Source organism: Ciona robusta, chromosome 11 (assembly GCF_009617815.1).
Source record: "Ciona robusta chromosome 11, ASM961781v2".
Taxonomy (NCBI): Eukaryota; Metazoa; Chordata; class Ascidiacea; order Phlebobranchia; family Cionidae; genus Ciona; species Ciona robusta.
The window spans coordinates 3,638,833-3,664,178 of NC_143245.1; the positions used below are offsets into that span (position 1 = coordinate 3,638,833).

The 25,346-nt window shown below is 35.2% G+C and overlaps 1 protein-coding gene and 1 pseudogene across 1 annotated transcript; both read right to left on the reverse strand.

The window, feature by feature from the left end:
* Positions 1–6,392: 6,392 nt before the first annotated feature.
* On the reverse strand, positions 6,393–22,028 carry LOC149728128 (uncharacterized). The gene is given in 13 exon segments (XM_089889225.1): positions 6,393–7,914; positions 8,379–8,565; positions 8,663–8,862; positions 9,021–9,193; positions 9,506–9,670; positions 9,918–10,007; positions 10,348–10,523; positions 11,366–11,578; positions 12,112–12,238; positions 12,497–12,628; positions 18,843–19,010; positions 19,234–19,374; positions 20,865–22,028. Coding segments are annotated over 13 exon segments (2,709 nt in total). The 5' UTR covers positions 21,081–22,028; the 3' UTR covers positions 6,393–7,193.
* A 1,622-nt stretch (positions 22,029–23,650) lies between these two features.
* LOC149728129 (uncharacterized) lies at positions 23,651–25,346 on the reverse strand (annotated as a pseudogene).

The window sequence follows — 25,346 nt, forward strand, 5'->3', positions numbered from 1 at the left end:
TATTGTGGTTATTCTTATTCTCAGTCAGTGGCGCACCAAGACGAAAGGAGGGGGTCACTTCGTCGCCATGTTACATATTCTCGTCGTTTGTAACGGGAGCCAGTTCGCGATCGTAAAAGGAGGGGGTTTATTCGTCTTGCTCCCCCTGGTTGCGCCACTGTTCCCAGATACAAAACCTGTATAACGCACCACCTAGTGCTAAATTTGGTTCAATAAGCACCTAACAATTAAACTCTTAAAAGTATTAAAATCTTCATCGTTCTCTGTTATATGTCGTTTCTGGCATATTGATTGCCTAAAACATTTTTGTAAGATGTAGATCTCTACCTCCATGTACTGGTCATAATTTTTGATAGTAAATTGAAATCAAAAATTTTGCTTTATGGTTGAAGGCAAAAGATTTTATCCCCCCAAAAAACAGGAGGCAAAAAGTAATCATCTTAAATCGATTTTTTGCCTCTGAACATAATATAGGTTACAGAATTATTCGACAGTATTATCACGACTTTATAAAACGCCCGTCAAAGCTGATTACTGTTTTCAAATAATAAAAAATGTGTAAAACAGAAACAGTATACTTTGAACAGGTAAAAAAATGCGAAATAGTAAGGTCCTTTTTTTTTAATGCTCGCTAAATCATAGTAAAGCTAATGAACTTTTTTAGTTTGCGTGTGCGAACGATTAAACTAGTTTCATAGCTTCATAAAACAACCTTGAATTTTTCGTACAGTTTGACTTTGTCTCATAAAACTAGTTTTAGTTTTGTAAAAAAACACTAAGATATAAGCATGAAGAAAATAGGCAGGGGTCAATATGACTTTAATTTGAGATAAAAACAACAAAAAAATATTGGTTTAACGTTATATATATGAAGTTTACATGGCAAAGAAACTAGCACAGCCTGTTAAATTCGGTAGGTTAACTACAAGTTGCAGAATACTGCTAATGTAAATATATTTCAATTTAGAGTCCGATCTTCCCCCACATTGTTGTTTTGTATGTTTTCACTGTCAAACTTTGGAAGGTTTGCTTTTAATTTAGTAATTTAAACCTCGGGGATATTTAACTATAAGATACTGATATAATAAAAAGATAATATTTTGAAAATATATTCGAATTTTGGTCATTTGCACTTGGTGATAATTTATGAGAAGTGGCTTGTGCCAAAAACAGAGTAGTTATACCCAATTTGTAGCAAAAATAACTTTAACAATGGTTATAATCAATTTTCTGTTAGTTCAAGTTCATATACCCTTGTTCGATGCAATATTTATTCGTTTATATTCAAACATTTCCCATTGTCGTTCAACAATACCAATTGTTATGCAATAATACAATGTATAAGGTAACATGTTAAAAACTATAGCAGTAGGTCAAGAAAAAGAAGTTTTAGACTTAATTTTCAAAGCGTACAGTATTATTTCGAGTTATTTACGTATATTCCTATTTATAAATACACTTAATAATCAAAATTAACAGTGATTTTAAACTGTCCCATCTTATCCTGTGTGTTTTCGAATTTGTTTTCACTTGTTGTGCGGATCGCTAAATAACTCTTCGTGTGTTTTCTTATATTTTCTTAAATTGTTGTCAATTAATAAAGGAATGATAGTACTAATTCGTGGTATTACCCAAAAACCGTCATCTATTTTAATTTTGAAAATTTTAGGCAATATCTGCCTAAGGGTCCCATCTTCCCCCATTGTACTAGATTTCGTTCCCGAAACAATGTATTTTGTTACAGAAACAAATATCTCAAAACGAAAACAGTATGTTTTGTCGCGAAAACATCGAAAGTGTTACTTTGACTTTGTTTTCAAACCAAAAACAGAAAAAAAATAAAACCTGCAATGAGTTGCTTTTAAAATTTATTTTAGCAATCTAACTTAGCGATAAATAAGGGCGTCGATTATTAGACACAATTCTTAACTATGTTATTTTTTACCAAAATTAAAAAAAATGTGTAGGTTTCCATTGAAAATAATATAGTTGTAAACCTAAATACTGCACTGCGAAACCAAATCGGCTCGGAAAAAACAGTACACGATTTATTTTTATTCTCATACTAACCTTTGTGCAGCTATATGTTTGTGCATGCGACAAACACACATGTGTTTAAATTAATTGCGGGTTTCATGTTCGCGGGTTTCAAGGCCCACCATGATATAAAAGTAGCATTTACAGTTTCCGATTCATCTATTCTCCGTTTTTGGTTTGATAAATACAATTTCTTTTCGGATCAAAATATTTCGTTTCTGAACAAAATTTATTGCGTATATGAAACAAAATGTATTGTTTACGGAACAAAAAATACTTTGTTCAGAACAAAAGTTAATAATTGGAGCATAACATATAGTCCACTATTTGGTACATCGTTTTTTTATAAATTTGAAATTGTACTGTGGGGTAAGATGGATATCGCATTTTAAACAATAAACGACGTCCTTTTGGAATCGTGACCCAATAGGTGACGGGTTCGGTGGCATTGGAGCCATGGCATTGTCGTTAGCCCGCCTGCCTAACCCATTTTTTAATGCTCGCTAAATCATAGTAAAGCCGAAGATTATTTTTAGTTTGCATGTACGAACGAATAAACTAGTAGCTTCATAAAACAAGCTTGAATATTTCGTACAGTTTGATTTTGTCTCATAAAACTAGTTTTAGTTTTGTAAAAAAATACTGGGATATAGGCATGAAGAAAATACGCAGGGGTCAATGTGACTTGAGATAAAAACAAAAACAAAAAATCGGTTTAACGTTATATATATGAGTTTACATAGCTAGCACAGACTGTTAAATAGCATAGCCTGTTAAATTCGGTACCAATTGTTAAGCAACAATATAATGTATGGGTAACATGTTAAAAATTATAGCAGTAGGGTAAGAAAAAGAATGTTTAGAGTCCAATTATACTTTTTGAAGCACGCCACCCCAATGAAACTTGCCCCCCCCCCTCCTTTTTTGTTAAGTTACCACAGTGGTGTTAATTAATTTCTGCCATGATCCACCACATCCAAACCTGACATATTGAACATGTTTTAAACCGCGCCCCCTTGGTTGACTGTATCTGTATTAGTGCGTAAAACACTTTATCGCGATCAACGCAAGAGTGAAATCAAATAACTGTTCAGTTTACGTTGTAATTTAACCTTGTATTTATTATTTTTTTCTTAGCCAGGTTTTGTTACGAAATAATAGGGATTCGTTGCATCATAATAGCGATTGTTTTGCTTGGCAATTAATTACGACATAATAGCAATTCACACGGCGATTATTTGCGGCGTAATAGGGATTGACACCTCATCATTTAGCATGTGAAGAGGTTTAAAACAGGCTTAAATATTTGCTTTTTTAATTTAACTTTTACCTGCGTCGTGTTTTAGCCTTTTGAACACCACTGCAATAACACTTTATTTTATAGTTTTTCGCGTCCCCCTTCCGAGTGTATCACGCCCCCAGTTTAAGAACCACTGGTTTAGACTTAATTTTCAAAGCGTACAGTATTATTTTGTTTTATTTACGTATATTCTTAGTTATAAATACACTTAATAATCAAAATTAACAATGATTTTAAACTGTCTTATCTTATCCTGTGAGTTTTCGAATTTGTAAAATTTCACCTGTTGTGCGGATCGCTAAATAACTTCTCGTGTGTTTTATTATATTGTTGTCAATTAACAAAGGAATGATAGTACTAATTCGTGGTATTACCCCAAAACCGTCGTCTATTTTGATTTGGGAAATATTTGGCAATATTTAGTGTTAAGTGTCCCATCTTCTTCCATTGTACTATAGTACTGTTACGTGATTGAAGTTTTTGGTCCGGTGTCGTGATTTATTCGTTCCGATTGATACAGTATATGCACCAAGACGCTACTGCGCATTCGCAGCAGATCGGAACAAATACAATACGAGGTCTAATAAATACGTACTGACTGAAAAAAGTTTCGAGGAAAAATACTATTACTTTATTTCATTTTTTTCGATGAGAATGACATGCTAGTGACCTACATAAATGTACGCATAAGTTATATTTTTGCAAAAATATTTGAAAATTTAATATTCCTATGTTTCAAGTTTTTTTTTATATTTAACACCCATGCCTGCACTTTTTTAAACAAATAATGTTATTATTTTTTAGGTATTACGTATAGCGCTATAATACATTTAAAGCTGGATCAGTGGAAACGACTATAAATATGTTTTTATGACGAATATTAAAATCTTTAGTTATATATTTTCAAAATATTAAAATTTTATTATAGTATCGTTACTGCTAGGGTATAGTTAATACAATACCTAAATTTTGTGTAAGTAGCATGAGTAGAAGATATCAAAAGTGGCCGCTATAGTTTTTGTATTCTAGGATCACCCTGGTCCACCAGCAACTGCTGTAAATTATAAGTAAAATGTGCTTGTTAAACTACAAATAACATACCAACTCAGTTCTACTGCTGACTTTAAAACCAAAAACTAAAATTTTATTGTGTAAACGTCGTAAATTTGGACCGGGTGGTCATTGTGTTTATTCCGATCTACTACGCATGCGCAGTAGCATCTCAGCGCATGCGCAATAGCGCTCAGTACAAATATATCGATCGGAACGAATATATCACGACACCGGGAGGTAGCCTTAACGGCGAATCGCGGGGCTTCCCTGTCGTAGTCTGCTCTTAACTAAAACCAACGTATAAATAGCATATCGTTTTAATAAAAGCAAATATAAAAAAAAAGGTTCTAAAAATAAAAGGAGCAATGACTGAAAAACGAGTTAGGGTGCAATGTTACTGTTACAAAGTCTTCGCTTGTATTGTTTTAAAAACTCGCCCTATGTGCCTTGAGCCGTATGCGCTCCTCCTGCTCCCTCAAATTCCCTCCCACGCTAATTACTTTCTTAGTCTCTAACGCAGTGACCTAGAGACGGGCGTTGTCTAAGTGTAAAGCGAGTACGTACTGTGTCGTGTTAAGAGTCGGACGTTCCTCGTTTTTATATGCAGCTTTATATTACAATACGATTTTATCTGACCAAGGGTGTTTTACGAACCTGAAGACTAGACAGAAGTGTAACATTACCACTAAGAAAATCCGTATCATTTGAATGTAAACCGACTGAAATAACACTCTGCACAATAAAACAATTACACGACCGTTCTACAACACATTACAACGAAAACTAACCTTTTACATCAAAACACGAATCGAAACGAGAAATGGAAAACGCGCGAACTACAGTAATCCGTCCAACGGCACAGAAAACGAGGAGACTTGAACACGTGAGCAATCACAGAAAGCGTGACAATAGTGAACAAAATAAGTGAATAAAAGTGAAACATTGGAAGGAAAACGAATAAAAATACACAATAAGATCGACAAATTAATAACATCGCACGCAACAAAGAATGAAACAATGCAAGCCTAAAAGTACACACACAACATAAAGGTAAAAAATAAGATTATGTGGACTCAAAGCCCTCATACCCACAATGCAACAGTGCCATCATAAAGACTAGAGTAATTTCTTGGCAGCCATGTTGATTACCAAGTTGTGTGTAGACATATTGATACTTTTAAAGAGCTACGCCAGAAGAGGCCCTGTCTACTGCTGGTTCAGTGCTTCACCATGCGTGGAGGTAACTCCTCATTTGGCTTGCGCAGACACCCAAACCTGGTGAAACTTTAACGTATAGTAGGGTGGGGGAATATGGGACACCTTTTTAATCTATTTTCTTCTCCACTTTGGTGGTAAACAAACATTCAACGATTTTTTTTATAAAACTTTATCCTCACGGCTCCCATAGACCGTTGTTAATTGTTTAAAACACGATCAGAATATTTGGTTAATATGTGTCAAAGGTGTCCCATCTTTCCCCACCCCACTATATATATGACTGGCGAAAGAATGTTAACTTGATCACGGAACTTGCGACAGAATATTCGTTTGCAGGTTTTCTCGAATGGATTCTAGCTTTGTGGGCTTGAATTCCTTCTTTTCGATCCACTTCGGTTTGTATTAATTTTCGCATAAATTCAGCTATAGTCAGTGATCCTAGAAAATGTATCCTTATAAGCCTTTCAGTCTGTCACACTGTAACACGTGGTTGCTACAGGGTTAAATCTATAACACTTCCGACCGGTTCTTTGTTCCAAAAGTAGGCGTGTTGCACACTCTCCACATCGGGTTCATCAAAAATTCGGGTGCTGACTAATCGAAATTTTGTCTCTCGAATCGCCAGCCATAGGCGCTAGTGTAAACCCGCCTTAAATAGTGCTTTGGGTTCCAGTTTGTCCGAATAAATTGTTCTTTTTAAGATAATTCTGCTTTCGGCCTCTTCAAAATTGTATTTAATATAATGTTTTTCTGTATAATCATTTCACTGCTCCATGGAACAAAATTTCGTGACGAACATTTTATTTAAAGCTTGGTTCAAGAAATGAGATGCTTGCAGAATAGTAAAAACAGCGATTTAGGACGAAACAGTGTCGTCGAATACGAATGCAGAGGCGTTTATTTCAAAGCGAAACCTGCAAAGCTCTGATAGCAGGAGAATAAATAAGTTTTGTGTTAATAAACCGTCACACGTATTTAGACTAGCATTTCTAAGTTTGATGAATGTCACACTAGTGTAAAAGTAAAACGATGTAACAAGCACCAAAAGATGCAAAGTCATAAACACAAACACTGAGAAAGAAATATTCGTTGTTGGCGCGACGGAGCACGCCATTCGGTGAAGTGCAAACATCCAAAACAAAATTACCTATTACGCTGACGTCATCGCTAACGTCATAAATCGGTAGGCGAATGCCGTACCAAGCAACAACCTTGCGCGCACCGACAATAAAGAACAACAATTTCCTACACTGAAAATCCTCTAAAAACGGGCGAATAAAAAAGTTGCGTAAAATTCCTAAAGCAAATACATTATGTACCTGGTAGCGATTGCTTAAATTAGTGGCAGAATAAATTCATTTACCTTTCAAACTCCGAGCGATTAGAACGTCGCGAATGTTCACCATATTTGTGTAGTCACAAACCGCTTGCAAAAAACATCATCCGCCAGCTGGTTTGTGCACCAAAAAATCCCCACCATACTAATAACATTTACATGCACGAAAACAAACAGTAACCATATGGCGACGTTGCGCAAGCTGTAATTAAGTTAGAAGATACTGTGTGCAGTGACACGGCGTTACGTTTAAAAAGGACATTCGACGCGTTTTCTAGGAAAACTGGGGGTTGCCGACTTGGAGCATTTCCCAGGAGGAGAGAGTGATACGTCACTGCTCGTGACGTCACTACTGCTGACGTCATTGCCACCGGAGTAGGCGTGAATGCGATTAAAGTCAGATAGGGATTGGCAGTGGAGAAAAGGTGATTTATCGGTCGTTGTTTCCAACAGTTGCTTCCACTTCGGCAAAATCAACGCCGGATTATTTCTTCTATTTCCTTCGGAGCATGTTCGCAATCGCGGAGTTGTGTAAGATGGGCCGTCCCTGATAGTCTTTCCCTCCCGAGCTGTGTTAGGTCGTTGTTTTAATTCAACAGCGGGTGTTGAAATGTTGAAAGGTTCGTGAAAACCGCTGTCTGCAGGGGCAGAACCTCCCGTCGTTCCGGTGGTCGTTTTTACTCGGGATTTGCAAAACTTTGGAAACATCTTGCAAGTTTTTTTCCGTCCAGTTTTCGAGTCGCTATCGCTACTACTGCTCTTCCTTTCTGGTGCATCTTTTGGAAGAATTCGATCGTTGGAGGAAACATCTGATCCTGGTTCCTCTAACACTTCGGGTACAGTGTCGTTCACCAAGCAGCGTCTTTGGTGACATCTTGCGGAAGATGGTTCAGCTTCGTTGCTGCTGGTGCGTTAATGGGATGTATTGCCACCACTCGCTGATGATAAACTTCCATGTCGACTGCTGTGCCTGTATATGGGGGCACATAATATTTAAACTTTTTATTAGTTACGTACCATCTGCAGTAGCAAGTAAGATGAGATCGTGTTGTAATAAAAATGTTTGGCTATATGCGGATGTTTGGTTTCTAAAACTAATCTTAAATAACGGTGAAGACGCAGAGTTCTTTAATTAACAATATAACTTTCATTCTCTTATTGTCGGTGCTAGATTTAATTTAATGAGACTTGTGGCTTTAATGTCGTAGTTGTCAGACAATATCAAAGGTCATCCACTATTACATATGCATATAGAAGGTCTCAAGCTTGTTCAGTTAATCATCTGAGTATAAAATTGGGTGAGTGCAAAGATTTATAAAAGCAATTGCGTAAACCTTTTACCTTGAAAAAATATTTTACATAAAAATATTCATGCTTAAATATTAAACAAAGATTTTGCATGATGATAATAAATAAAACAACAAATCAACCAACCTATGATGTTTATGGTGATGATGGTGGCCATGATGATGGTGATGATGATGGTGGTAATGATGGCCGTAACTCTGGTGATGACGTGGCACGTCATCTTTATGACGTCGTCGACTTGATGTAGTGACGTCACTGTCTCTTTCCTCTGAACTGAGCGTTGGGGAATGACGAGAATAATCCGGGTTGTGATCTGTGATAAAACCTTTTTTTGTTTCAAACGCAACTGGTGTATTGTTAAAAATGTAAAAGCAGTAAAAGTAAAGCTCACGTCTTTGTTATTCACTAACCTTCTTCAAATGCGGAGGGTGATGACGCTTCCCCTACATCAGGAGTACTTGCTCTCTGTCCGGACGTTCGTTCGTGATCGATTGAAACATCTGGCGATGAAAGACTCCACAGTGCGTGTGCATGAACCTTACCATGGCTAAGATTGGACGAGCAATAACTTGAGTGGTAACCATGGTCGGATACAACTTCTTGGTGGTGCCTGTAAAATGTTAAATATATATTTGTTAAGCTTAGTATGATAAACTACCGCATCATATACCAGGTTTGATGCATTACAAACGGTAAGAACCAATAATCAAATTTATGGTTGGAAATACATCAATACTAACAAATATAGAATGTTAATGGGTTACTTACCCATCGTGTGCACCCAGTTTAGCCGGTTCTTCTTTAGCAGATGTCAGTTGTTTTTGTTGTGTGTTGCTGTCGCAACGTGAATCCCACTTATAGGGATCAAAACAACCGGCGCTGGAAGTAATTGGACGAAAATCTATCGACATTCGCTCACGGTTGATGGAACCATCGTTTATCTAGAATAGGTTTCTACAGTTATATATCAACTTTTGTTGTTAAACTCCACGCAAATCTAATAAAGCCGTTTTAACAAATTGCTTTAGAGTACCAACATTGTATTAAAAAATAATAAACAACATGCGAGCAATACACGAAGCGGACGAGGAAGGTAAAAAGGGAAATACAAGCTTGGATGCGACAATGCTTGTAACATACTGGAAGCATTATATGCGCTTTTTCTTTTCATGGCATTCGGCGAATAATTTAACCTTGTCTACTTTTATTTATAAGAACAAGATATGTAGTTGTTAATATGAAAGAAAACTTGCCTGCACTCCGTAGTCAAAGTCACAAGCAATAGTTCTTGCTTCCGACTCTGAGATTGTAATTCCCCTGTTTGTGTTGCTCCCGTTACTATGAGTGCTGGACTGAACTAGTGCAAGAAGATTCTTGTAGCTGTCGTTGGTACACACCGACCCCTTTAACGATTGCCGCTGAGGGTATATGTAATTATAAATACATACCAACTAACTAGTTTTCGCATAACTAAATAAAATAAGATTGGGTACAGAAAATAAGAATATTGTTGAAAATCGATTGTGAGTGGTAGAATACATCCCTGGCCTATGTATTAGTGTACAATTTCTAGTACATGGTTAGGAAAGGGCTTAACTAGTAAAACTCGAGGTGTCGCACGAAAGTAAATATGATACGATTATCACCAGGACTCATGACACCTACCAATCCACAATCTTCTGTACTTGTCTCTACGATGTTGCTTTCGTTGCTGGGAACGCTGAACAAATTTGAAGTTTCGTTCCAAATTATTTGCTGAAAATATTTAAACGTCAGCTGTCGTGGATTGTAGATTAGAAATTCGAAACAAAGGTTTACGATTTGGATATTTTCTGGAATAGATTGTGACGATTCGTGGAACTGATAAGCAATTGCAACGCTTGCAAACGTACACCTAAGGCAGCTCCAAGTCTAAATGTTTATAATAAATTTTGCAAAAACATACTAAATGAGAGGCTTCAGTTACTTTGACAAACATCTCGAATTTAGCATATAGTGTCTATATTATTGCAAAAGCTACGTGTAACCAAAATCAAATGCTCTTACGGTCTTAATAAAGCAAAAAGGTACTACGGATTTGATTAAAGCAATAAACCTTTATATTGGTAACATCCATCTCATCGAGTTCGTCCTCAAGTGAAAACGGCATTCCACACACTGGTTCGTCAAACGGGTTGCTGTAACACGCAAGGTAGGGATGCATTAAAGCATCAATCGCTGTCACTCTATCCGTTTGTGCGAAGGTCAACATTTGGTTCAAAAGGTTCACAGCTACAAGTCAATGAACGATTATAACACAACTTATATAAACTGCTGCTGTCAGTTATAACATGAACATAACATCAACAGAAGAGTTATTCTGACAAATTTATTTGCCTACCGACGTTCTTTCAGGTTAATATTAATTTACCAGATGAGCTTTAATAGATTAACTAACTTGAGCACAAACCTGGATAAATGACTTAGACAACAGAGTTGATACGGTGCATAAGCCATAAAAAGGGAGTAGTATGTAAGTTAAGTATTATGATAAAACACATCATGTTAAAATATATATGCCAGTATAAATATATATGCCAGTATAAATATATATGCCAGTATAACAAGGATTTTACCCGAACTCTCAACCAATGTTTTGGATACGGAAGCAATCAATGGCATGTCGACATAATATTTAAACACATACATGAGGAAGCATTTTGACAAAACAGTAAACACGAGTTTCTTATTCAGTGGTGACATCAGCCAACACAAAAACACAAACATTCATTCAGTTACTTTCGTCATTGCATGATGTCGCATGTGCTTTGTTTTTAGGCTTACCTCATATTATCAACATATTGTGAGGGTTTATTACATTAAATCTGAATGAAAATATCGTGCTTTTATGTGTTCAAAAAACTGAGAATAACGGGAAATCAACAGAAAAAGGTCGACATGGATGAAAGCGAATAGGAAAAGTACGTGGCCGTAAAAGCTAACACAAAGTAAATACACGGAGCGTTGCAATAAATTGACTTTAAACTTTTAAAGTATGTAATAAGAATATTTTTTCAATAACCTGACCATTTTGTTAATTAACTTCTATATATTAGTCAAGCACACCATCTTACCCATGTGGTTAGAGGTTGGCAACAAGTCCCTTAAGGGTCGGCAGGGTATTCCGCCGTTTTCACGTACGTTGTAAGCGTCTTTATTCAAGCAACAGTTCTCATCTTGACAAACAGCTGTCGTAACACTTAACCAGTTCTCCCGTGTTACGGCGACTGATTTCAATATAAGGTTAATCTGCTCCATAGCGTTGCTGCCGTTGAATAGTGGTTTGCCTGGAAATTATGTTTTAATTTAAATAAGTTTCTTTGCTCTGTAGAAATACTATACGGTCCAGTTTTATATTAAAGCGGAAGTTTCGGGTCACATATTTGCAATGAAACATACATATTATACTACACAATATACAGCTTGAAAATGTGGAATTACTTGTTGGTGATTGCTAACTCGTCAACATTGCGTGCCATATTGTGTACATTGAAGGTAGTATGCGGCTCATAAAAGTGTATGTGTATATTGTACGAGCATTATGAAACAAGCAATATATCTCCATTGCGTGCGAGCAATACCCGTCAGCTTAATTGCTATTTGACTTGAATGGCCAAACAAACTGATGGGAATGTCAACGATTTTTATAAATCGTCACAAATAAGTTCGTAACGAAAAATGATTGTAAGGCAAAACCGGGAACTTCTATTTTATTAGTATAATATTAAAGTTAGTTCAGTACGTTTTAAACGAAGGAGAAAATTAATTGCTTTATTCTGCTTCACGAAAGTGTTTGGCTTTTAAACGAATCAATACTAACCAATAAGCATTTCAGCAAATATACATCCAGCGGCCCACATGTCTGCTGCTTGATTGTAATGACGAGGATGAAGGAGGATCTCTGGTGATTGATACCAAGTACTAGTGGTTGTCATCGATAAATAACCCTGTGTTAATAAATACAATGTCAACGGTTGTAAAAATATAAGTCTAACAGGGTTGTTAAAACCGGATTCATAAAGCGACCAAATATGTTATAGTAAACGGTGACAACGGAGAGGCAAAATGTGGCACATTCGGACCTGTATCAATGAATGGTAGATGCTTGATTAATGCTCAGTGAATACGCTTTATATTATTCTAATTATAATGAAGTCATGCGAATGATATTTAGAGATAAATTAAATATTTTTTTAAAAACTTACAAAATGTTCGTACTCTGAGTCTAAGATTCGGGAAATTCCAAAGTCACCGATCTTCAGCATGAGAGTATCAGTGTTTATAAAAACATTTGAAGGTGTAAGATCACGGTGAATAACGTTTGCGCTGTGTAGGTACTGGGGGAGGGAAAGCGGTTATTAAGAGACCAACAAATGTCATAGCATCAAGCCATCAAACGTATCTGTATTAACAGCAACAACATATATAACGATGTTTCGTAGAAGTATTTTAATAACGTATCTTCGTACAGTACCAAGAAAAAGTTGAAAAAAACTTTTTATTGGAGAATGTGTAAAGCTGTTAAAACAATCCCTAAAGGATCATTTTTTAGCTGTGTTTTAATGGTAAGGAGCATGTGCAGTTTTGCCAAAGAAAAGAGCTACCATGAAGTTGCATAATAATTTAATTCCATTTATAATTTTGTTCACTATGCGCCTATGCAGAGAATATGCGCCCATGTAGATAATACCCTATTGGCCTATGATACGCACAATGCACATATTACACACATACACATATATATATATAAATATGAAAATACTGCGGATGGCACATTTTAGGTGGTTTATAAATTGAAACAAAAAATATTTTAAATATACACGTTAGACGTTAACGTTATTGACAACCGAAAACGCACTGAAGCGCTTGCGAGTTATGAATTGTCAGGAAAAGGAGGAAAGTGTTTTACTTGGGTTTTAATAATCTCAGTACTGAAGGTTACGAATTTGGTAACAACTAAACGTTTGCTCGTGTTTAATCCGAGAATGAATTTCAAATTTCATTTAAACAGTCGCTTAATATATGATGCGTGGGGTGTAACTAAGTAACTAAGGATTTAATATAACTCATTATATACGATATTGGCAAACTGTTTAAACGAGTTAAAATCGATAAACGCATTTTACGATCAATTACTTTTAATGTGAATTCAGTAACGTCGGCACAATTTTATGTCGACGGTGTTTAGATGTGCATAATAGAAAATATTAGATAATATCGAATGTTAAAATGCCTTTGGCGATAAAGCTAAACATGTGAATCATCAGCAAAAATCGTTTAATATTCGTTCCTATACGAATTAACACAAACGTACTTTGCCGCTGGTTTAGAAACCTTATAGATATTGATAAATTGAGGTTGTATAACCTTATCTTCTTAGAGACTTGTGTTACTGAGTCTACTGACTGTGCTCGAACTTAAACGGCGACACGCAAGAATTTTTACCATTACATAATTTAACTATTACGTCACATGGGTGGTTCTTACGGAGATTGTGTAAACAGGAGAAACGGAGAAGAATGCATACAGTCAAACCTGTTTAACTTGAATAACTTCCATAGGAACGATTCTTTCTGGAAAGCGGTTACTTAGTAATTATTATCATCATTATTTCAAACGTGCTTAATTCGTGTTTTTTTTGCGAAAAGTCGGTTATATACCAAATCAATCATTTAATGATCGGGTAAATAAAAGTCCTTAAAAGGCATTACAAAAAATATAAGTTGTGATAGTGAGCTTTTTGACATTGAAGCAGATTTACGTTTTTATACGACGGATAATTTCATAAACATGAATTCTAACTTTTGGATTTGAATGACGCACGGTTTCGTCAGAGGATCAGATAACCATCAACTATGTGAACGAAGTGTTTTCGATGCAGAGACCACCCATCCCAAGGTTATTAAAACACCACTAACTCACTCTTCAAATTTGGTCTATTGACTATTGTCTATAATGTTAATGTATTATATACATTGTAAACGTTTAAACCATAGTTTGTACAACATTAAAATAATTTTGAAGTTTGAATTCACGTGCTGGTATTGTATGGTGCCAGACGAATGTTTTAAATAAATAGAATTGTTTAACCTCAGTTGCTTCCATGATCTTTTCTATGTGACATCGTGTAGATCTGACGCGGGCCGAAGTTATAATTAGTTAAACTAATTATAATCGAGTTGAATGGTTAGACCGGGTATTTTAAGGAAATGCGTAAACGTACATCACTCAAAGCAAATAAGTTTGACCGAAGCAAATTAATTAAAATAATAGTGTCAGATTAAACGAACCATACCAGTTGTTTTGGAACAGGCATCGGCTTATTAACACGAAATTTTCGAAGCAAACTAAAGAATAAAATAATAGTCTAAAGTACAAACATAATTGCTAATATCATCCATAAAGTGATAGAAACTATAATGTCATAAAGAAGGCAAATCGATTTCAGTTTCTTCTATTAGGGGTTTATTTTTGTCACTGATCACTCCAAAGTTAGTGCAACATACAGAAGAATATCAATAATCCTGTTTATAATCCAGTCAAACTGTGGCTGAAAGAAAAACAACATCTTGAAACAGCAGCGCAACTGGCAACAACCTATTTCGACCTAAGTAACATGTTATGATAACTGCAGGATAGATGAGGCCAATGTTTGGCAATATTGTTTAACATATTGATTCTAATTCGCAATATACGACGGTCAAAGGATGACGCACTACGAGTGAAGTTTCCACCAAGCCTGTTTAAGCTTCAAAAATTGTAGGGATGTGCCATGTGCGTGTTTGTAGCTCAGTGCCTTAACAAATACATCACTAAAAACACCAACGCATGACAATGACTGGCAGAATACAACAGCGAGAACAGTCTAAAGTAAACTTTAGACTCTAAGTCTAACTCTAAACATCCAGAAAACAATGACAAACATAAATATCCATGCAATTCGGGACAACCAAGGAAGAATAGCTGTTGCAGTATTGAAGTGAAATATAAAAATTTTCCATTTGTTATAAATCAACTATTATAGCTAAGATCTTCATAGCCAAAAGTCTCACAGCTAAAAAATGTCAAAACAATAAAAGCTAAAGCCCCAAACTCTAATACATGTAAAATCTATGGTATATATTTAGTACAAAGTACAAGTAGCACCATCCATCTGTATATAATTTTAGGTTGGGGGGATATTTTAAACAACATGCTACTTGAAGTATAATAGTAAAGGTGTAAACCATACAACGTTTGGGCTGTTTGTCCTAAAAATGGCTAACAGGTAGGAAGAAACTACTCAAGAGTCTGAGTCTCAGACAATTATTGTTTTCTTTCTATTCAAATAAATTAGCAATTCTGTAAAACCAGAGAGCACAGCTTTAAGGAATGTGTATCTTCTTTAATTTGATGTTAACAATATAGAAATGGAATACCAAGAAGTGTAAGTACACTGATTGTGAGTCTGACACTGCTGCAATTTAACAAAAATACCAACTATATAAAACATCAATAGAAAGTGTTGTTGAATCTTAAAAGTACATTGTCAATAGAATTTAATGAGTTGCATATAACTCAAATATTTCAACATGTGAATATAATAAATAAAACCAAGGCTAACATATTATTGAACCTTGTCGATGTACAGGTGGTATTAAAACCACTGTTCCTTTTGACAATGTAGGTAAAATATAAACAAGAATAAAGTAATGAACAATGGTTATTTGGAAGCACAAGCTACCTTATAGCTCACACTACATAACAAAATGAAAATAATCATTAAGACAAAAATAGACTATTGTAACAAGAACAATGACTAGAATGTTTAAACAAAGGCTTGTGTTATAAAGCCGAATGTATTCAGGAATCAGAAACATATTAACTTCAAAATCAGTTGCAAATGTACATTATATATATATGTGTGTTTTGTACATATAAAATACTTCAGACTAAGCATGCATTTAATATGTAAACCGCTTGACATGATTGCATCTATTTTCAATTTACAAATGATAAAAATAGCAACAAAATCAATAAAATAGAAGGTATTAATAACTGCTAATTTAAGTTGTTTTGTGTAGTGTAAAAGAAAAAATGGAAAAATGGAAAAGCAATATTATATAGGCTATCTACGTTCAATGATTACACTGAAGTATTAAAATGATTGATTACTTCTTATACTACTACTAGTAGTAAAGATTAAATCTTTTAATTGCTATATTATTTTATAGTATTATTATTAAATTGAATATATATTCAAGGCTCATCATAATATGCTTTTCATGACTTAATATATAGTACAATGGGGGAAGATAGGACACTTAAGCACATATTGCCAAATATTTCCAAAATCAAAATAGATGACGGTTTTTGGGTAATACCACAAATTAGTACTATTAATTCCTTTATTAATTGACACCAATTTAATAAAATATAATAAAACACACGAGGAGCTATTTAGCGATCCGCACAACAGGTGAAATTTTACAATTTCGAAAACTCACAGGATAAGATGGGACAGTTTAAAATCATTGTTAATTTTGATTATTAAGTGTATTTATAAATAGGAATATACGTAAATAACACGAAATAATACTGTACGCTTTGAAAATTAGGTCTAAACATTCTTTTTCTTGCCCTACTGCTATAGTTTTTAACATGTTACCTATACATTATATTATTGCATAACAATTGGTATTGTTTGAATGACAATGGGTAATGTTCGAATATAAATGAATAAATATTATATCCTACAAATGTATATGAACTTGTAATAACAGAAAATTGATAATAACCATTAATAAAGTTTTTATTTTTCCTACAAATTGAGTATTACTACTCTGTTTTTGGCACAAGCCACTTCTCATAAATTATCACGGAGTGCAAATGACCAAATTTTGAATATATTTTCGAAATATTATCTTTTTATTCTATCAGTATCTAATCTTATAGTTGAAAACCCCCTGAGGTATAAATTAAAAGCAAATCTTTCAAAGTTTGGCAATGAAAACATACAAAACTACAATGTGGGGGAAGATGGGACTCTAAATTGAAATATATATTTACATTAGCAGTTATTCTGCAACTTGTAGTTAACCTACCGAGTTTAAAAGGGCTGTGCTAGTTTCTTTGCCATGTAAACTTCATATATATACCGTTAAACCAATATTTTTTTGTTGTTTTTATATCAAATTAAAGTCCTATTGACCCCTGCCTATTTTCTTCATTCTTATATCTCCGAGTTTTTTTACAAAACTAAAACTAGTTTTATGAGACAAAATCAAACTGTACGAAATATTCAAGGTTGTTTTATGAAGCTATGAAACTAGTTTAATCGTTCACACACGCAAACTAAAAAAATTCATCGGCTTAACAATGATTTAGCGAGCATTAAAAAATAGCACCTTACTATTTCGCATTTTTTTACCTGTTTAAAGTATACTGTTTCTATTTTACATATTTTTTTTAATATCTAAAAACAGTAATCGGCTTTGACGGGCGTTTTATAAAGTCGTGATAATACTGTGGAATAATTCTGTAACCTTATTTTCCTAATTATCATTAAATGGGGATCCGTAAAAAGAAAATTAAAATAAAGTCTCCTCTGACAAAGTGTCCCATCTTCCCCCACCCTACTATACAACCTGCATACAATACTTCCCCAACATTTGATAGTAGGTAGGCTACAATTAAAAAATTAAAGCAGCATACCCATAAGGAACTAAGGTACCACCAAAATTTTAAAAATTAAACAGCCTCTGAAAAAAAATGTTTTAACACAATGCGGTTGTCTGCTTCATAGTTTAACGCATAACAATTCATGAATGTGCATTGCAAAATATATAACAATTGCAATTCAGGTTACCCATGTCACGCATTACAAACATTTACTAAAACAATCCCTTTTTTTGATTTGTTACAATGAATGCTTCTTCTAGGAAAATAGGAATTTTCTAGATGCCGCTTTATCATTTAAACTTTGGTATCTTTAAATCACATCTGGCATCTCTATCATTGTAAATTGGGTTGGTTTGCCCCTTGAAGTGGTAAAGCAATAAATACAACAAAAACTCTGTCTAGACTATATTTAAGATATTTTGTTCATGCTTTACAATATGGTTATTAGGAAAGAACAACCATATCTATCTAATCAACAATAACAAAACTTACAAACACAACCTTAGCAGTATAAACATTAACAATGAATAAAAAACAAAGTGCATTAAGTCATTGGGTGTGTGTTTGTGTAAAACCGACCTGACTGTTGCGAGGCGATTTTAAACCATACACATATTCTATGTAGTTTTACTTTTACAAACAGAGAAATTTTACCACATAGAGTTAACTGCACTTCTGATGTAATTTAGGATTTAGATCGCTTAATTGCTTAATGAGAAACACTCAAAAATACAAATAAGCAAGTAACAAATAGAATTAAAAAGACTATCCCAGGATTATTACCTTAATAAGTTACAGAGCTACCCTCTTAAAATACTGAAAGTAAATTTGATGATTTTAAACACATGTGGCAGAAACATTAAATGTGTAAACCAATATAAACAAACATACCTTAAGTCCCCTTAGCAACTGGTATGTAAATAACTTAATGTAGTTTGATGAAAGCTGATTGTGGTTGATTACATTCCTAAGGTCGGTGTCCATTAATTCCATCCCAATATAAACAGAATCAAAAGAAACTTGGTTCTTTAAAGATAGATTTGTTGCCATGTTTACTGGCTGTAGTATAAAATAGACGGCTTTAGTTTTTAATTTGTAAACATCTACACAGAAAGGATGTATCGCATGCACTTCGTTTTTTGTTATTAAGGATTGCAACATAAATTTAGTATGGATTGGTTTTAACACATATTCTTATATATTTATATTATTTTTCTTTGTTTGCCATTTTCAGTAAATATCATGGATCTTAGTGTGCTTTAAATAAAACCTAAACACTTACAGAGCTATTATCTCTTGAACTTGATGATGCAAGTGCATGATACATTCGGACAATATTGTCATGGTCCATTTTGCGTAGAATTCTAATTTCCCGTATAAGTTGTTTTAGTTTGTGACTTGGAGTACATTGCTTTACAAAGATCTATTTAAAACAATACGGTTGTAAAGCATTATGTGTAATTTAAAACAATGAAAGAGGAATACTAACGAAAAATGAAAATTTGTATATGGATAGAGATGCTGAAATGTGACCCAAAAGTACCATTCAAAAAATCGGATGTTTCGACAATGCAGGATTTCCCATAAGAAAAAGGGCACTGAACTTTGACCGATTTTGGTTTCTAAACTACTAAAGAAAAAAAACAAATTTTATTTTGGACTTGGTGTAATAAATGCTTCTTTGTGAATATATTTAAAAAAAGCAAAAATGTAAACCTTACTATGTTTTAAGTTTTTTTAATTGAACCTATCTACAAAGCAAAATTATGCTGACTTGGCAATTTTTCAAACCTAATGTTTAACACAAAAAAATAACTTTTAAACTGAAAAAAGTGCCGAGTCAGCATTTTTGTGGCCATGTTCAATCAAAAATAAAAACATAATAAAGCTTATCAGACTTTACATTTTTTTATATATTCTTGAAGAAGCATTTGTTAGGGCCCCTTTAAATACCGCAGTACACCAGTGCCTCCAGTGCCTCCAGTGCCTAGTGAAACTAATGTATCGCCACGTTTACGTTGTTTTGAACTAAACGAAATAATAAATGTTTATGACATCATAACACATATTAAAACTGTACAAGAGATACATGCAACCACCTCACCTTCAATGACGCACGTGTTTTTACATTTTACTGTTTTTGAAGCTCCATGTGACCACTGAGCAACGATGTCTGCACGTCAACTTTTTAATAAAACTATTCTGGCAATGATACGATTTTATTCCAACGTTTCGACGTCGTCTTCATCATGCCAAATCCATTTACCCTAATGCAGGCGACCTTGATAGGACGTCGAAACGTTGGAATGAAATCATATCATTGCCAGAATAGTTTTATTAAAAAGTTGACGTGCAGACATCGTTGCTCAGTGGTCACATGGAGCTTCAAAAACAGTAAAATGTAAAAACACGTGCGTCATTGAAGGTGAGGTGGTTATTTCGTTTAGTTCAAAACAACGTAAACGTGGCGATACATTAGTTTCACTAGGCTCTGGAGGCACTGGAGGCACTGGAGGCACTGGTGTACTGCGGTATTTAAAGGGGTCCCATTTGTTATACCAAATTGAAAATAAATTTGAATTTTCTTTAGTATTTTAGAAACCAGAAATAATCAAAGTTTAGGGAATATTTTTCTTATGCGAAAAATTCAATGTATCCTACTCCAGCCGTTGATTTTGCGGTTTTGAAACTTATTTTGTTCCAAACCTGTTTCAGATTTTGAAACTTTGTAGGTAGCTATAAATCACATTTGAGCATTTGATTTTTTTGGTATGGTTTAATACTACTCTTCATTAAAGTAAATTGATTTTTCGGAGGGCTCGAAGGTGTTCAAAATGTTTGCAGTATATTTGGCAGAAATACTGTATGACCTCAAAACAAAAAATAGCTATCTTATCAACCATCCGAAACTACCTTTTTAACAGCAACTCTTCTTCTACACTGCTGGTCAATTGCGGAGAAAATTAAAGCTCTCGACCCGCATCCAAGTGGATAAACATCTCTATAACGAGAAGAAATATCGCTCATATCAACTGTAATAAGGCGTGTGTCACATGCTTGCGACTCGTTGGCTTTCAGTTTGTGTTCTTCATCACTTTGACTATCTATTACTGCTGCATCATCCTGCATGTTTTTGTGACAACAATAAATCGAATAGTATTCCAGTGTGTGTTGTGTGGTATTCCGTGCCAGCAGTAATAGTAAGAGTGAAGACTGTATGTATTGCTCAGCAAAAAACAAAACCTTCACTCTACAAAACAAATCAACACAAGGTTCAGTACACACATTGTCAGCTATCTGAACATCCTGTCTATTTTTTTTCTTAGGATATATTTGGATACGTTTAAAAAGTTGTATCAAATCTATAGATATTATTAACTCCCTGTCTCCCTCACCCTTCTTATTTGCAACATTAACAGGTTCACAGAAGAGTTGTTGGCTGTGTTTTAATAATGTCTCATACTTAACTGGAAGCAAATAGTACAACTTGTATGAATTTATGGCACTAGTGAAGAATTCTTCGGTACAGAGCAGAATAGGGTGGTGGAAAGTGGAGGAGAAGTTGGTGGTTAGGGGTTGATGGTTAGAGGGTTAGTGGTTATAGGAGTTAGTAGATAGGTGTTGGTGAATAGGGTGGGGGAAGATTCTTCACTTGCACCTAAACAGTTGTGCACACTAAAGCAACAGACCAAACTAAATTTTCTTCAGGCAATTTCTCGTTAGATCTAAATGATTCTTTCTTAATAAGAAACAGAAGAAGGTAATGCTGCTTGCTGCTCTTACAAATAAATTAAATATAACACACCAATTGTGTTTCCTAGAGAGATCAGACAAATTTAAAATAAAATAGGAAAACTGAACCACAACTACTCACGACACTAAAATAAACCCTATTTCATATCGGATATCGCTAGTATTGACATGATTATGCTGTCTTAATTATCTGTTTCTGTTTTGCCATTGTAAAGGTATTGTACGATTGACCAAAGACCATAGTTATTCGCCGTATAACCATTTACTTTGTCATTTACACCTTTGAAACGTGCGTACACAACCAACACCCGATTAACAAAGAGCCTCGTCTCGTCACATCCCAACCTTCGTCGGATAAAAAGAAAACCCAGCTGTCGACAGTCAGCCAATCAGAGCCGACCGTTGTTACACAACGAAAACCAACCAAGCGTAAAATAGACTATGTTTGTTCTGCGGCATAGATATCTAGGCTAGTACCATTAGAATACATGAAAGTTATAATCTTGGGTTTCTTTTTTGTTAACGCAAAATATGAAAATTACATTTTTGGTTTTAAAGCATACCATCAGATCACCAGTAACTCAGAGGTAATGTGTATAAGCCTTGTCGCTGCTACCATATATTGTGGGCAGAGTCCGTATATAAACATGAGTTATTTCATCACCATAGAAATCTTACAGGGCAACCAAATGGGGCTAATTTCGCCGATTGTTTACCCTAGCAACGGGAATTTTTAAACATATTTTTCTGCTTAGTCGCAGTTTATTTATACAACTCAAAAACTTCAAGTCACTTTTAAGCTTTAAAAAATTTAAACAACTACTTGAAAATTTGATTTTCTTTAATCTGCATCCCGTATTTGTATTAAAAATATAAAATAGTATAAATTTAGCTATATATGTACATATTTATATTATGTCTATGATCAATTTAGCCCCATTTGCTGTGTGCTATGTGATTTCTATGGGCGACATGAAATAACTCATGTTTATATACGGACTCTGCAGTGCCGTCACTTCGTCCGTCGGGGCCCCGGTGCAAGCGTCCATTGTGGGGCCCCCCAATTTTTTTCTGTTTATAGATTTTAACTGTTCTGTCAGCACAAGAAAAGTATGACGAGTAGCCTATGTGCAATTTACTGGGAGTCTGAGACAAGCTGTTTTGTGAGCATAAAACAATGGTTTTCAGCAAAAGGGAGATTTGCAGTGCATATTTTTTAGTTCAAAAAGAATCAAAGTGCCATGGCAATTATGATCACCTCAAAAGACACCAACGACAAAAATGCAATGCGTTAATGCAAATTTCATAAAACCTTATTTTCATGTGAAGGGCAAGGCGCACAATACCCACTTTCACTTATAATAATGCTCCGCTTTGATAAGTTCTTTTCATAGCCTACTAAATTGTTGTTAACTAGAGTTTTATGATATTGTTACTCAAAACCTAAAAAAATAGACAACAATTTAGACAACGAGTTGTAAAGAACAGCTGCTGCTAACCAGCAAAATGTAACTAACGGTAGGCCTACAAATGCTGAATATCATTCAAGAAATAACGAAGAGAAAACAAGCATTCTTAGAAAACAATAGCATTATTTCGTCATCATACAAAGCTACAAACGAAATGAAGAAAAATATTCACAAAATCGTTTGGGGAGTAAATCACATTTTAACTACTCCTGTACTCCACTTTAGTTTTTAATTTACTCTTGAATACTGGAGTAATTCACAAAATTGCTATATTTTAAACTAAAGTATAGCAATGCGGGGCCCCCTTCCTCGGGGGCCCCGGTGCAGTGCACCGGCTGCACCGCCGGTAGTTACGGCCCTGGGACTCTGATTGTGGGCGTATGTGTCCTTGAGCCGGTGGACATTAATGGGTTGTCTAAATTAATAGCAATACATAAAAAAATCTAAAAAAAAACAATCCTTTACAAAGACACTTTTCTTGTAACTCGTAAGCTGACACGAGGTGTATAAACACCGGTGTTAAACTGTTAACGACTGTCGTTTTCCTACTAGAGACGCTACTGCACATACGCAGTAACTCGGAACAAATGCAATTCTATTCCATTCTTTGTGGGTGAGGTCCCTGTGAAGAGACCTGGGATTTAGGCCAGATTAGGCCCATTACCCCAACACCCGGGAAGTCCATTTACATCGTTCATGCGACCAGTGATGCCGCTCCATCTCAGACCCATCGACAACACAGTCCCCAACTCTATCCGCGACACACAGTCCAACAAATACAATACAAGCTCCAATAAATACGTACCAACTGAAAAAAGTTCCGGGTGAAATATTATACAGAGCATATTCTACCATCTGTAGGCCTATTGTTGGCGTCGCTATATGATTCATTCATTTTCCCGGTACAAATATGTAAGGTGGGGGAAAGACGGAACACCTTTAGCACACAATATCCAAACATACTGACCGTATTTTCAAAAAATAACAACGTTCCATGTGAGTTGTGGGAAACCGATTTTATAATTCTTTGAATGTACCTTGTTTACAACCAAATTGGACGAGAAATACAATGAAAAGGTGTCCTGTTTTCTTCAACTCAACTAAATGTTTGTAACGGGCTATTGCACAGTCGCCGAGACGCTGCTGCCCAGTAGATCGAAAGACACATAATATACAAGCTCCAATAAATACGTACCGACTGAAAAAGGTTCGGGACGCAATATATTACTAAATACATTTTGCACCGTTTCAAGGTACATTTGTACCATCTGTACATCAAAGCCTCTGCTTTGTATTTTAGAGACCTTACTACCGTTTTTTTTTTATGTTCGATCGGATGAGCTGACCAAAAAAGAGATAACGGTTAGTTTGCGTAGGCTTCCTGTACACTACGTTGGTTTTAATTCTTCTGTCTTTGTCCCGACTCACCTCAACAGCATCTAAGAACGCTATATTCTCCCTTTATTCTCCTTTTCTGAGATAGACTGGATGCACTCCCCTATTCCGTTTATGTAATCCAAAAAAGGGTGAATCTGTTTAACACCAATGGTGGCAAACGTGTCGTCAATGTAACGCTTCCAGTAGCGAGGAGGATGCACGAAAGTAGTGTGAGCCTCCTCCTCAATAGCTCCATAACAATGTTTGCAGTGACGACACAGATGGGCGAACCCATCGCTGTACCAAACACTTGTTGATAGAACGTACCCTGAAACTCGAAACATGTAGCGTTAAAACACAACCAAGGACCCTCCTCAATATCTTCATTAGACAGAAGGGTACGGTTTTCCAAATCATCCATTCCTAAGAGTCATGACCGCCGAAATCGCCAGAGGTATCGAGACGTTAGTAACCATACAGTTGGGTTGTCCACTCATCCGTTCAGTGTAACTGACGAAATTCAGAGAGAGAACCTCACGTTTCCTGTAAAGACGGCGAACAAAATTATTTACCTTACGTTCTTGGGAAGGAGTCGGATAAATTGCCCTTTCCCTATCTCCTCTTTACAGCCCTTTATCACGTATCGCCCTTTTTCCCACCCTTTCCTTCTTTTTCGCTTGCTTGTGTATTGTTGCGTTTCATTCCCCAATGAAGTCTATAGTCGTATATGGCAGAGGAAACGTTGGAAACACACTACGTTTTTATATCAGATGGTCACTGTCACAAATTTACGCTG